Source organism: Perna viridis, chromosome 10 (assembly GCF_037379345.1).
Source record: "Perna viridis isolate PV_CMFRI_1.1 ecotype Kerala chromosome 10, ASM3737934v1, whole genome shotgun sequence".
NCBI classification, from domain to species: Eukaryota; Metazoa; Mollusca; class Bivalvia; order Mytilida; family Mytilidae; genus Perna; species Perna viridis.
In genome coordinates this window covers 17123134-17139633 of record NC_142454.1, presented here as the reverse complement: position 1 = coordinate 17139633, position 16500 = coordinate 17123134, and the positions used below count along the sequence as shown (strand labels likewise).

Below are 16500 nucleotides of genomic sequence, written 5' to 3'. Positions count from 1 at the left end.
ACAACAATATCAGAATTTGGTGTATAGAAATATTAAGTTTGAAATGTCAGTGTTGTCGATACCACTTTCAGTTTATTCCAGAAAGTCCATCAATATTAAAACAGTTTTCCGTTCATTGATTTCCATCTTTAGACCAAAGGTGTTTGTGAAGCAATATATGAAATTCTGTTTTTAATTGAAATAACACCTTAAACGAGTCAATAATGCCAAAATCAATGATTTCATTTCTTTTTTTCTTTGATCTCTGGAGACACAATAAGTCCATCTAATTTTTTTCTCGTCTTAATGGCGAGATGTGAGCCAAGATGGTTATGATCAGTGAATGTAGTTAATTGGATAAGATTGTTTCACACCATGTATGGTTTTTCTAAAACTGCTATGTATGTAGAAGTTTAAAGTGCACCTGTTACTAGTTAATAATATATATAATACATAGGGAAGTTTGTACATATCTCGTATACTGTACTGAAGCACGTACGTATCTCCTATGCTGTACAGTACTGAGGCATGTACATGTCTCCTATGCTGTACTGTACTGAGGCATGTACATGTCTCCTCTGCTGTACTGTACTGAGGCATGTACATGTCTCCTATGCTGTACTGTACTGAGGCATGTACATGTCTCCTCTGCTGTACTGTACTGAGGCATGTACATGTCTCCTCTGCTGTACTGTACTGAGGCATGTACATATCTCCTATGCTGTATAGTACTGAAGCATGTACATATCTCCTGTACTGTACTGAGGCATATACATATCTCCTCTGCTGTACTGTACTGAGGCATGTACATATCTCCTATGCTGTACAGTACTGAGGCATGTACGTATCTCCTGTACTGTACTGAGGCATATATAACAATGTTACAATGTTAAAGGTATTCGCTGCTCTTTTTAAGAATAACAAGGCTTTGATAGGGTTGTGAAATCTTTTAAGATCTTTCATGCTAGAACAATATAAGAAGAAGTAATATATGTGTCAATGTGTTCGTTTTTGAGATATAAGCATTTGAAATTATAATGGGGGAAGGATTTCTCTGGATTTTTCATAGGTTTTGTCTGTTTATGTACACTGAATATAACAAGAATATGATGAAAAAAACCTTCCCAAATAACATTATTAGGTATGTTTTATGAAATTATGAAAAGAGAAGTGGGGTTCGCTGGGCAAAAATTATTTGATGCTATGAAACGGATAAAACTGGAGGAGTGAAAAAATCTGACAAAAATGGCTGAACATGACCAGTGAATATCTTTAAGTTCCAATCCATATAAAATTCAGTCACTTCCTATGGTAGAGGTGGTAAACCTACCAAACAAATGATCCTTTTTTGGTCTACATATGGTCTATATATATTTAAGTGACGATAGTCCTATCTGTTCTTTTTTTTTTTTTTTAGAAAATCATACATTCATCATCTACTAAAAAATCAACCAAATCTAAACAAATTAAGAACAATAACTCTTGCATTCACAATCAGCATAATTTTATCCTCATAGAGCAACAAATGAAAGACAAACTAAGACTGGCTTTGTGGTCTGTGACTGTTTCTGAACTGAAAATAGAAATGAATTTGTAGGGTTTTGACATACATTAATAGCATTTTTGATTTTTTATTATGGCTGCTTCTAATGGTGTGTTAAAATGGGAATGTAAAAAAAAAACTATAATCCAACTTATTTTTGCTAGGAAGTAGAAAACTGTGAAAATAAATTACTACTGTACTGTGTATATGGCTCTTTATAATATTTATCCATCTTTGACTGTTAGACATGAAAATTAACTGCCTCAAAATAAAGTTTACATCCTATCTTGTGAAAATAAAAATCCTCAATATAAGTTGGTTTGGAGTGATTTAATTTCCAATTGTATTTTGAGTGAACCAAAAAAATCATATCTGCTTTCAACAAGTGGGTAGTATATTGGAGTCTATTTATCCATTCTTCCGTCTTGACCTTATTCCATCTCTTCGAAATCTGTTGAAATTAATTATCTCAACTCCCAATGGATGGATTTATTTTAAGTTTGGTATATGGGTTGATGTTATGAAATAGGGAACACATTGAAAGTGGCTTTGGTTGCTGTCCAGTATAAGCTTCCTCTTTTGAAGCACTTCACTATGTTTTTGCGACATGGAATAATATAGAAAATGTTCTTCAAAAATTCTCAGATACCACTGGACAGATTAATTTTCTATCCCTCTGCAACATTCAGTTGGGGAGCATATTGTTTTACCATTGTCTATCCATTAGGATATATATTTATTCCACTTAACTCCTCCTACAGAATTTAGGGTATGAAGTTGATACTTTGCAGAATTATTAAATATGGATTGAAGATGTGCATATTATCAGGGGTTTGATTTCTATCTATATTTGACATTTTCATGGACAGTTGGACTTAGTCATTTTGTCACCATTTTGAGGAAATAGGGTGCATGGCTATTCCAGATATCTCCTTCTACAGTATTTAAGATAGGTAGTAAATATTTTTGAATAATCATGAAGGTTATAAACAATAAGTGGAAGATCCTACACACAAGAGTGGATCAACATTAGATTTAGTGTTTGTTCCTGTAGACCAATGCTATCAAATCAGGACATTTTCAACTTCTTTCTCTAGTCATAAAATTGTTGCCATTCTAAAGAATTAAAGCTTGCAAGTATAAATTGACTTTTATATATGTCAGAAAGTACATGTTGGGGTATCAAATGTGTCTCTCAGACACAATAATCTTCTCATAATGAATTTTGCGGTAGCTATGTTTAAATGGAGTGCAGTAGTATCCCTTTGTCTAGTTTTTAATGTGGTATTGCTGTCCAATGTCAGCTTCCTGATTTGTGGCCATTTGTGGCCATTTGTCTCTACGTGGAATAGTAGAGACATACTAGGCTGCCACCGAACAGATTGATTTCTGATGTGGTATATGTGGCTTGAGGTAGCAATGGTGTAAATTGCAAGCAATTTTAATTACTGTCTGTTATCAGTTGCCTGTATGTGTAGGATTATACCAGGTATAACAATGCATGCAACTGTATAATTCTGACTACTTATTTCATTGATGCTGTCGGTAGGTTATCTGTTCTTTAATTTACAATAAAATCTACTATAAGGTTGTTCCTTAATGGCTTGAAAACTATTTTTTTAGTATATATGTGCCTGTAATTTATGTCTTTTTTCAGAATATATCAAAAAGATATTATAATACCGTGTATTGATTTTCTCCTTTAAAATTTTTATATGGCTGCAATAATTGTGGCTGTATTATGTGAAAACACTGTTAGCATAACTGAGTGTCAGCATCATTGTTGTTGTTGTTAACTTTTTTGTCTCCATGTGATAACTTTAGTTGTAGTGAACCAAATGTCATGAAATTTAAAATATTGTTACTGGCTGCTAGTGGAAGCTTGATATTTAAAATGGGGTCACTACCATTCTGCAAAAAAAAGAGGCCTAAAAGGGAAAAATATGTTGTTTTTTTTTTTTAAATTGATGTAGATTGTTTATTTCTCATCTTTTTCAACAATCTTTTTTAAATTTGTTTATTGAAAAATTGCCCCAAATGAGCAGAGATCAGTTGGCTGTGGTCATATCATGCTGCACTTTGCAAAGTTTTTTATTATATTTGATTTTTTATGGTTTGATTGTGATACTGAATTTTTCCATATTAAAAAGCAAAATATGAAATAGTTTGTAGAAAATGAAGTAGAAAAGTTGATATTTAGGGAGTTTGTACAAGGCCAAAATTTGATTTCAATTTTGTATTAAAGCCCTCTTACACTAACAACTTACACTAACAAAGTGAATGGACTGATATTGAACTGAAAACAAAAAAATTCTGTAAATCTTCAGCAGACAAGCAATATTATTAGATGTGCTAATATCAAATTAAACCAAATGAAACCAAGTAAAAAGAGAAAGATAAAAACATGAAGTGGAAGATCCGGAACGCTTTAAAAGGGATTTGGGAAGTTGGCCAAGTTTTCCATCCAGAAAATTATGAAAGGGGGTTCCACTCTGTCATTTTCTCATTTTTGCTCAAATAAAGGACATTAAAGGAGGCTTACATTACACAAACTCTCTTTGGTACTTGCCACTGAATATACAGAATATGCAAGGAAAAAAAACTTGAAAATTGCCTTAAGATCTGATGACTATCAAATGCAAGGGTTTCTATCTAAATCTTTCTATAATTACCAGGAAATTTTAACCATTTTTTTCATGGCTCTTGAGAATACCTGGTAATCATTTTCCTGCTATTTAAAGTTGCAATTTTTCCTCATATTGTATTACAAAAAATGTATTATGTTCTTCCAAGAAAATATTCACTATACTTAAATTTTTTTTCGACAACAGATCTTACCACCAAAATTTCACGACTTTTTGATTTCTTCTTCGATTGAATTTTTGAATAATGAACCTAAAATCGTTCTGAGTTATGATGTAGTTTTATCCAAATTTCATACTCTCCCAAGTATGGTGTCTATCTGTAATGAGGGCACTTTTAAATCTTCAAATATAGCGCAGTAATGAAAGATATGATCCTGATCGGAGATGACAAGATTTACATACGATATGTCTGGCATTAACAAGCTTATCCTTGCAGCGTTGTTGTAGGAATCAATAAAATGTAAGAGAACGCTATAAGAATCTGAATCTTTTCTTATTATGTCACCTTTAAATTAGATTATATAAAGAAAAAGTTCTTATAACTGTAGGCTTGTATTGTTAGTGATGGAAATTTACAATTTAATTTCATTATCTCCTTTTCCAAAATTTAGTTAGTGGTTTTAAATTGTTGCTTCTGTTGCCATACCAAAGATATATTAGATTTTTCAGCATTATTCAGTTTCAATTTTAAAAGATTTTCTGGATCAAATTCATTTGTCTATTTTCATTATTCACCAAAAACTGTATTTATATAAAATTGTCTCCTGACCTTTGGTGGAAATAAGGCTTCAGAGATCAACTTCCCTTTTGTTCTTTCACCTGTTTATATGTTTGTTTTGTGCAAGATTCCCTTAGTTTCCATATGCGTGTTTTTTAATTGAAAAGCCTTATTGAATTTGAGTTTAGAGTTGAAAGGTCAAGGTTAGCATTACTTAAAATTGATAGATATCTATGAGGAAAGGAAAAATCTTATATCATTCTATTTGATTTGGTCTAAAATATGAAAATGAACTTAAAGATGCTATTAAATGCAATAATCCTCACAATTCTATGATTTAGAAAATGAAGGTTAATTTTTGCGATGACTTGAAAATTCTAAGAACTACAAACCTGTTGTTGTCCTCTATTAAGAGAATGGATATAACATATTGTCACTGCTACCTCACAGAATTCATGATCATTAATTGTTCATGCAACTCTTGTTAGGATAGATGTATATATTTTCTGGAAAATTTTCTGATGGAAATGGTATCAGATTAGTGAACTCAGCTGGTTGTTTTTATAACTGTACACATTTACTTGAGCCATCTTGTGAACAGATATGAACAGTCAACTGCTCACCAGTTTTAATTCTTTGAAAATAAATAATAGAACTGAAGACAGAATATGGCTTTCTTTTGAGATTTTCTATGAATTAGTTTTGGTTTTAAATTTTCAAACGTAATTTTAAGGTTCATCTTATATAACCTTATTTATACCACTTGGAAATGTCTATGGTTGAATGAATTCGGAATCATGTAATTCTTACTAACATATAAATTTATTTCAGTAGGATTGTTCACACAAATTCTGTTAATTATTAGTTACCTGGTTGTATCCTATCCATAGTGATCATCCTGTCTTTGCATTGGCCCACCTGTAAATCTGTTATAAGTTGAGTACAAATTGTAACTTTTTTGTTTTTGTTTACTGAAACACTGAAACAAAATTAGTCCTGGCTGTTTTGTCATTCAAGAAAGGCTTTTTGGAATTGTGCCTGTGGAAAAACACGAGACATGGTGCAGCATATCTGGGATGATAACCTTTAAACTTGAACTTTGATCTTGAGGTCAAATTTTTGTGATATTTTCTATTCAATATATTCAATTATATCAACTCTTTTGTTGTTGATGGTTTCACCAGACTGTCCAAAAAATTTCCTAGAATTTATTTATGGTAACCAGGGTCCCATAGAAATTGATTCAATCCAGTGATATATTACAGAACTGTTTCTCATCAGTGCCATTTAAACATTTAAGGTGGGGCACATGAACAAAAAGACACAAAAGATTTTTTTTATTATCCATGTATTAATACCTCATAAATATTGATAAAAGTATTTGTAAAGTATGCCTTCTTTAGATATTGATAGGTCAAATTTAGTTAAAGTACACTCTGGAAAAATGGCGGGGAAATTTTCCCGAAGTTTTTCCTTATATAAGCAGTCCAAAAAGATCTACATCACAGATTCTTCAGGATGAATTTTAAAAGTTTTCAGTTGTTTTCCTGATGTATTGGATATATTTAAAGCAAAAAAGACTATGTTGCAAAGATGGTGTGCCATCCATTGCCTGATTCTTACACAGAATGGTACTTAAAAAGGGGACATGAAGACATAGAGTTCTGTTTATAGATTGTTTAGCTAAGTGTTTGCTAAATTGAGTTGATTATTGGTTACTGGTTGTATTTTGATGGGTTCAAGTTCACCTTACTTCTCATCAACAATTATTTTAATAAAAATTGCAGGAAATATTGATTGACTTAATGTTATCAGTAAAATAAATGCTAAAGAAAATGTGTTTCCTTATTCTTTGAAATGACTTTTAATGAAATGTGGGATAGAGATAAACAAGAATCAAATTTTAATTGTTGCCCTGAATTTCAGTAGTTGAGATAATAAAATGACAGTTATTATTTCAGGGGACATGGGTCCTAACAAATAATTAAAGCTAACCTATTTATTTTTTATGATTGGCTATTTTTAAGCTTCTGTCGAGGGACCATGCAGGGTATAATTGTGCCAATTTATGAAATATAATTTATTCTATGAAAAATTATGACTGTGGGTACCATTTTCATATTTTTTTATCCTTATCATTATTAGCAAAGAATAGAACACTGTGAATGAAACTCTATATTGACTGAATTTTGAGGTGGCACAATTTATGGAAAGCATAAACATCTGTATGGATGTAGACTGCTATTAACTTAGTTGTCAATTCCAAAAATATGATACAATAAGCCAGACTGAAGCTTGCCAAGTTCTTGAATAACTGAACTGTGGGAGAGTATTGTCTAGTGTATTTATTTGCAAAATATAAATCCAAATAAAATATAAACTTTGTAAGGTTTTTTTATCTGGTGGGTTAGAGTGGGTTAAAGTTACAAAGAGTGCTGAATTACATATTAGCATTCCATGGACCACTTTTACATTATCTTCCATTTTGGAAAGGTTATTTATAATACCATATGTGAACAAAGTTTTGGTAGGTAAATACACTGCTGGCTAAAATAGTGACTGTAGTGACCATGCCAAGTCAAAATGTAACTGAAGAAAACAAATAATGTCTCCTTAAATGCTCATTTTGTTTTACCGTTTTGTTTTATTTTTACCATATCAATATTTAAATTTTCATTAAAAATACAATTTGTCTAACTTAACACAAAAATACTGGAACATCAAAGCAATTCTAGTTTTGAGTAGGACACAAAATGTCTAATACAAAGTATTTGTGCATTAAGGTGGACACATTTTTTATCTGACTCAACCCAAAAAGGGTTGACATCAATATTTTCTTGACTAACTCAACCTAAAAAGTGTTGACATAGCCAAATAATGTCTGCATAAACATTTTTGTTAAGATTGACAAAAAATGACTGATGCAATATTTTTACTATTGTGGTAGACAAAATGTGTTTTTTCATAGACAGATGATGTTTTGATTGAGACATTTTGTGTTTGTATCAGTCAAAAAACAACTGTGGATGGTCATGTCAGTCATTTTGTCTAGTAGTTATGTAGGAATTTCTTTGTTTGTCTGCCTGTTTGTCTATTTTCATACCTTGTAAGTGCAAATCTTCTAAATCCACTCAAGGTATTTTGGTAAAACTTTTTAAGTTGGGCATCATATTATTTAGATGTGCATGCAAGAATATAAGCCTTATAAGATTCCTGCAAATATAGATAATTCAACTTAAGGGTTTAGCATTTTAGTTCATTTGAAGTAAGTTTGGATATTATTTTTGTTAACTTGCTCTTTTTTTGTGATGGTATAAAGAATGGTTCTGTGTTTTACATGTTAGCAATGCACCCTTTGTCGTTACCATTTCAATATTCACTTAATTTTAGTGCAACTTTATTCACTTAACTGTAAAATGTTCATGATAAAATTTTACAATGAGGATTTTAAACTATAAAAGGCAGGTTTGTTTTTTTGTTTTTTGTTTTTTTTTTGTGGGGGGGTGGGGGGTGGGGGGCGGGGGTTATTGCCCAAAGGTTTTTGAATTATTATAGTTGACGTTGACATCAACAGACATAATATTGGTAAGATTGCACAGGGAAATGTGATTTGAATTGATTAATTTTTAAAATGTCAGAATGAGGGATTTATACGAGTCTTTCATGTCAAACTGAACATCATGAGAAAGAATCCATCTCTGTGAGCCCAAACATAATTACATTTTAGCAAAAATTTCTTAAGAAAGTCTTAGATGCTTAGAAACTTACATGCTAAAAATTTAATTATTTATGATCACAGACAAAAAAGTAAGTCTTGATATAAATAAATATTATATTAAATAATGAAAATATAACATCTGATAAAGGAAATTAAAATTCCTAGAAATTCCATCTCTCTTTCTGAAACACCTTTGTGACATTTTATGACACAGTTTGACAATATCTTATTCCAAAGACTTCCACTATTTTTCAATGTCATATGTGATAGTTTTATAAGGTCAAATGTCACACACATTTCAGGCTATCTTGGCTACACCTAAGTATAATTGAAAATCTAAAAGTGGCATACAAAGAAATATAACTCTATTAAGTTCATATTGATCTGTCAAACAATTTGTAGGAGATTGTCAATATGGAGGGTACATTTATACCCCCAACTTGCTTTGTGGGGGGTATATAGTGCTAGGAGTGTCCGTCCGTCTTTCCATTATACAGGGTTCCCATCTCTTATCTGTTACTCCTCCCACACCACTGAATGGAAATGAATGAAACTTTCACAGAATCTTAATTACATGTTCCCATTGTACACCTTTTATTTTAGATTTTGATTCGAATCAATTTGGCATTTTCACATTGCTTAACATGGACTTTTTCTTTTTTTCTTTTTTTATATGGACAAATTGGAGAAACTATCTCTTATCCATTACTTCTCTTATGCCATAGAATGGAATTTAATGAAACTTTCACAGAATCTTTATTACATGTTCCCATTGTGCACTGTGTATTTTAGATTTTGATCAAATCAGTTTGAGTGTTCCACATAGCAAACCATGGACTTGTATATTCCTGAATGAAATTGAATGAAATTTGCAGACTGTTATTACATGTTCCCATTGTGCACTTCCTATATCAGATTTTGATCCAAATCAAAATGGAGGTTAAAAGGTGCATTTTATCAAATGGGGGAGCGAGGGTATCAAGATAGTGAGCATATCTCACAATTTTTCTAGTTTGTTTCTCATATCCATCATTTTATGTGTGTTTATACTTGTGTTTTCATTTTCAGGTAAAATAGTAAAGGTGCACATGAGCAGATTACTGCTGTGTGAAGCCACTGCCAACATCATTGCTGCAGGATTCCACATTCTGGGTATAGATCCACTAGAAAGGATGTAGACATTACTATGACAGGATTGAAACTATGTCAGAGAGATATTATTGACATATTTATTTTATTTTTGGTATTCAAGATGTAACAAGAAATAAAGAAATTCAGTCTAAAAGTTTTTCTACTGTGGTGCCTTGAAATATGATAATTACTGTTTTAATGTTTGATTGAATCTGCTGTATAAGATTACAATCAATATTTACTCCTTTTTATACTGTGAAGGTTATGCAGTCCCTAAATAAATCCACATAATTTTTATACATCTTATTTCAAACTTAGCCCAATACCTCAAAAGCACTTTCAGCTCTTCCTATGAAATTTGTTTCATTTCTATTGATGTAAGCCCTGTTTGATTTTTAGATATATCTGATTTTTTATTTTTTAATTATGGAGCTTTATTTTGATAAATTTAGGAGATTTCCATTTTTTGACGATAAGTCGAAAGAGCCTTAAATTTTTATCTGGTGTCAAATGTCTAATCACAATAAAAAATCGAAGCTGTATAAAGTTTGAAGGATGTGTCCATACATGCCTAGCTGTTTAGGGTTCAACATTTGCAGTCCTATCAAGGTGCACCACACGAAGTATTATATAATATGTTAGTTGTGGGATTTTATTATTAAATCAAAACGCTGACGGGGTTGAACCTCGGAAGTCATAAGATATTTATAGGTATTTTAAAAACTTTATAATCCACTGATGGTAATTTGTTCTTTCTGTATGTCTGAAAATATCAATTATTTACAACAGGACCAGCACTTTCACCATTACTAGAATTACACATCCACACAATACTGATGATAAAATTTAAATTTTGTTTTCTTTTTTCCTTTTTATTTTGTTTCATTTCATTTCATATTTTTATTTCTTTCTCAGTGTTATTATTATTATTATTATTATTATTTACAGTATTTATAACAGCGCATTAACTAATTACAATTACTCAAAGTGCTTTACAATATAAAAATATTAAAATTAAATACAAACATGAATATACAACATAATATTAGAAAATATTAACGACAAAATTTACTTTAAAAAATTGAAAATAAAAATAAGAAAAGTGTACAAGGTCAAAGTATAAAATTTAAAACAACAGAAGCTGTACTAATTATAATAAAATAATTTTGAATTGAGAAAATTTACTGTACAGTGATGTGTGGAAAAATGCCATAGGACACAAAATGACCTATAGAAATAAAAATTGTTACATTTGTTTAAAAAATGATCGAAAACTAATGCTTCAGCATAAAATTACAAAATGTGAAAATATGTCATTTGTATAAAATAATTTCACTGATATAATATTAAAAGTTAATAAAAAGTCATGATTATAAAATTATTCATTGATATTCTAGTAAAGGTTCATAAAATGTCATGATTATAAAATTATTTCACTGACATACCCGTAAAAGTTCATGAAAAACCATGATAGGCCTGCATAAATAAATAGGTTTTTAACTGTGACTTTAAAATTTTCTGCAGTATCTAAACTCCTCAAATTATTGGGAAGATTTTCCACAAGCTGGAAGCTGCCATATGCATGTCTAAACGTCAATTATCATGTATATGTTTTAGCTTTTTCTCTCGGGGTCTGAAGTCTAATAGTATTTTCGGATCGCAACGATCTAGATGGCTTATACACAGTCAACAGGTCTTGGCGGTACGCTGGAGCTATTCCATTGGGCGATTTTAACACATATACTAAAAGTTTGTATTAACTGACGTCGGAATTTAATTGGTAGCCAGTGTAGGTCAATTAAGACGGGGGTGACATGGTCGTATTTCTTCTGACGAACTATTAAACAAGCAGTCGCATTTTGGACTCTTTGTAATCTAGCTAGTGCAGATCTAGAAGAAGTAACACCTTACAAAAGTGCATTAACCGTAGTCCAATCTGGATGTAATTAAAGAACATACTAGAGTTTTACATGCACTGTCATTGATATAAGACTGAATTCCAATGGTTCTGATTTGGTTGAAACAAGATCTAGATATGGCGGAAAGATGTTGTTCTATACTAAGTGTTCTGTCTAAATAAATACTAAGATTTTTAACACACGTAGTATCTGTCACTATATTACCATCGAGAACAAGTTGACACTTTTGTAGATCTTTTACTCGAATGTGTAATCTTGACAGCCTATTTTTAGTTTAAAACATAGCCATTCACGTGGAATCCATGTATGGATATCAAATGCATTAATTAAATATAGTTCATATTTGAATTTTTCTTTGACAATCAATCATGTAAAATAAAATTTCAATCGTATACTATGGCAAGCTGTTGTGGAATTTAATACGTAATTATTAATATCAACAAATCATTTAATGATATTAATAAATGAATTATAGATATTAAGGATAAATTAATGATATCATTAAATGATTTATCAACACGTTAATAAATTATTTATTATCAATAAACAGATGAATTATTAACGTATTGATAAAGACGGTGCCACTATAGGTGGTTTAATCATGGTCAGAAAAGTGTTTGTAATTGCTTATTTTATTGTATATTGCCCAGCACACAGAATCTGCATTAGATTTAATAATACTGTGAACTAATATTTATTAACATGTTAATAATTCGTACAATTTATTGATATCAATAAATGATTTATCAACATGTTACTAATTCATTTATTTATTAATATCAATAAATCATTTATGCACATGTTGATAATTTTTTAACATGTTATTAAATATTTATTAGCATGTTAAGTAGTACTCCACCTAAGAATCATGCAAAATGTGGTTCATGTTTGGAAAGCCTACACATTTTTATTTTTGATATTTTGTTTAAATTGTTATAGTAAACAGGAATTGACATGTGGTTTTTCATATAACCCGTGCTCTTAGAAGATAAAAATTATATAGAATGTACTGTGGAATTCATAACTAAGGGAGACAACTCTGTAAATGACAGTAAAATACAATAGAAACTGTTGTATTTTCAATGTGGATTATCTGCTAAGAGCAGACAGATTGGAATGAATAATTATACATTTCATCATATCGATCTATAAAGCAACTTAATAACAAAAATAAAAATATGTAGCCTTTTTGGGGGTGGGGGGGGGGTGTATCACATTTTGCAGAATTTGCATGATTCTTACAAAGACTGCTACTTAACAGACATGTGTAATCTTTTTCTGATTACAGGACAGGACTAAAACTGAAATAGTGTACTAACAGAAACGTAAATGAACACAAAAGTGAAGGACAAAAATGATATTTATTGTTTCTCTAGTTAAATCCTTTTGTCACGCTTGGGTAACGACCGGAAAAACGTTCTAGAAACTGTTGATCCATGCAGGTGTCGGCTCTGGCAAAAACGGCTGTTTTCTTAGTATGTAAGCGAGTGGCAGTATGTGACCTGTTGGCTCGCAAACTCCGAAACCGATCCGGATGAGGCCAGTTTTTGCGAAATTCGTTAGTGGTATCTGATCGGCTTAGCGAAGTCCAATGGCACTGGGTCTCCTCGAACGTCTCACTTGTGCCCAGTCTAGCTGTCCCGCTGTACCTCATGGAAGTCTCGTACATGTAAGAACACTACCCTCGTAAGAACACCACCCGGTTGTGGAAATAGGCCAGCTCATTCGGAGGCAGTTTTCATCCACCAAATCAATATCAAAAGATACACAGGCTGCGACTGCAACGTTAACCTGCAATTCAAAATTACAAACTTGCATTCGATGCATGTGCTCATTTCATGACTGATCTGGGTTTTTACCTTCTTGAGCCAACATCCAGATGGTATATGTGACTTCCGGAGGCAGGATACCTCTGAAAATAACACACTTCATCCAACGAGATGAACACATTCAACACTCTGTCAACCTTCTTCTCTGGATGAGGCAGGTGGTGTAGCCAGGTCCATATGAACTGATTTGCATCCAGGTAGCGTTCGAAGGTCCTCCGCCGATTTGGTAGCCCATACCGTCTTTGCTCCTCTACCTCCGACTTCGTCACTGCTGACCCTGTGGCCATAGAGCGAAATACTGTTTCGAAGCGTGACGAAGAAGTAGGAAAGTTTTCATCAGTTGTTGTAGTGCATACTTCCGCTTGAGTATCTTTCTCAGTGTCGGAAAAGGTTCCTGCTTAATTTTTGATACCTTTTACCAACGGAGTGGAAAAACGATGAGCAAATGAGGTGTCGTCCTCAGACGACGTAGTGAGTTCTTCCTTAACAGTCGTCAGGGCATTACATGTGATTTTAGAGTTATTATTACTCTTGTTGATTACTGATTAGATTATATGTAATTAAGGGGTAAAACAACAACAACAAAAAGAAATCAAAATAACGTAATTATATCTATACAATAAAAAACAATGAAAGTGCTATTCAAATAAACATGCATGTAAACAAATGTCTATACAATGAAAAATGCCCTGGTGGAAAATGATCATGTATAAAAAAAATAATTACATACACACACACACAATAAAATACCACGGCGAAAAGTCATAAATAAAATAAGTCAAAAGAAATATAATTATACCAAAATGTCAAGACATTTAAGTTATAAGCTCCCAGGTGACCGTCTATGATTATTTAGACAGTCAGTAGATCTGTTTTAAGGGGACCCTCGCTTCTATATCTTTAATAAACGCTGCTGTCCATTTTGCTGTTATTTGGAAATACATACCGTCCTAAATTCAACTACACATTTGTGGTGCCGTGACCAGTTCGTTCTTGCAAGTAAGTCGATCGCTTAAATGTTGTATTATATTTTGTTTTCTGTTAAAATGACTGACCAGAACCCATCTGATAGTTTGAATGCACAATTAGCTGGATTGTAGAATTCAGTAAATGTACAAACAGTTCTTAACCGTATCAGACCTTTTCACGGGGATTAAACAGATTTTAAAGGTTGGCTCAAGGTTCTTGAAAAACATGCTTTTCAGTAAGATACCTGCTATTGAAATTAAGCAATTAGCTTTAATTTCTTAACTTCTAAGGGTTATGTTAGCGACACGATTCAACGTGACTTACAAATTTTCCAGAGGAAACTTGGAAAGGGTTAAAGAAAAAATTGAATGCTCGTTTTGGTACTTTTTCTGATACTCATTTCTCGGGAATAATGCTCAGAAAAAATAGGCAAAATCATGATGAAAATGTTCAATTGTCTTCTGAAAGGTTATTAACTTTGGCTTAGGAATCATATGGAGATCTGCCGAGGGAATTGACGAACGTGAAATTTTGGAATTTTTTATAGATAGTTGACTGGAAGATTCACTTTGATTGAAATTAATGAGAGAAAATCCTGTTGATTTTGCAACAATTGTTAAGAACTGAAGAACAAAATTTAAGGAAAATAAGATTTTCATTAAGAACCGATCGGATTCATCTTTGGCCTCAGTCGCGTTACCCCAACGCTAGGAATCGCTTTGATGGGCACGAGAGGCGTCATCGTGATCACGATGTTGATCATGAAGAACCCATACACGAACCTATGGAGATTGATAGCTTTCAAAGGTTTAATAAGTGTAATAAGTTTGGACATAATACGAGATTTTTTTAGATCTAGCTTCACCCAATCATTTTGAGGTGATGGAGCAAAAAATAAGACAAAATTCTCTTTTTTACATTTGCTTTTCACGAATTGTTGCAAACGGTACACTTTTACCTACAAAACAATGTTTGTAGACAAGCAACCAGTTAAGGGTAATGATAGGAGTCTATTATAGAAACTATGAAGTCATGTTCCATTTCATTTTTATCGCAATCTTTCTACGTTGGATGTTAATTATCATGAATGTTTAATTAAAATTCACAATGGAACCAGCTGGAGTTTTCCTCGTAGTCTTCATTTAATAGAAACTAAATTAACGTGTCAATCTATGAGTTACCATTGGGGGGGGGGGGGGTAAAGGTTGATAATTTGAGCAACGAATGATTAACTAAACGCGTAGTTGACCTACGCTAGTCACTTTTTTTATCAGGGAATTATCGTAAATTCGGCAACACGGGTGTTTGAAAAAAGTTACGAACTCCGAAACAGCGGTTAGTAAGATAGGAAACGAACGTCTGACGCCGCGTGGAGCCTAAACTTCTTCTCGATTGCAATATTCAGTATGTGACACATATACTATTACGTGAGAGTATATGGTTAATAGCTTATACCTGGACACAGAGACTTTATATTGTACATTGCAGTATTATACAGTCCCTTCTGGAATGTAGTCGGGGGACCTAGGAGCTTGGCTCGCCTCGAACGCGGGAGCTCGCCAGTGGGTTCGACCCCGACTGATTCACACTAAAGACTTTAAAATGTTAGTCACAGCTTTTCCGACAAGCACGCATTATTAAGGGGTTAGAGACGACTGGTTTGCTCGGAGTCAGAGTAATGTGTCCGAGTAGGGTGACATGCCCTCGGGCTGTTGCTTCTGTGAACTAGCATAATATAAATTTAGTTCAGCGTATCGGACTAACTAGTACAAAGCAGGGTCTGTTCAGTTTGGTCAATCGATTAATCAATCAAATTAGCCGATTTGTTATGTTAGTGGATTTAAAAAATGAAGCGACGTCATTTGTTTGTTTTATTTGACAAAATGTTCCGTTTTATTATAACCTTTTTTTATTTGAATGTTGTATTTTTGATGGTTTCTACCCTCCGTAGACTTAATCAGGAAATGTTCGTCAATGTCTACTATTCAATTTTTATATCTCTTTGGACCGAAATGAAAAGGACCGAAACGACATTCCATTTAAATATTG

General features: G+C 32.4%; 1 protein-coding gene across 1 annotated transcript in view; it reads left to right on the top strand.

Moving 5' to 3' along the window:
• LOC148604761 (arginine--tRNA ligase, cytoplasmic-like) overlaps positions 1–9888 on the top strand; it is a 128567-nt gene extending 118679 nt beyond the window's left edge. The window contains exon 15 of the mRNA XM_088548341.1: positions 9672–9888. Coding sequence (XP_088404467.1) covers positions 9672–9781 — 110 coding nt within the window. The 3' untranslated portion in view covers positions 9782–9888. The remainder of the gene's footprint in view (positions 1–9671) is intronic.
• The last annotated feature ends 6612 nt before the right edge of the window (positions 9889–16500 follow it).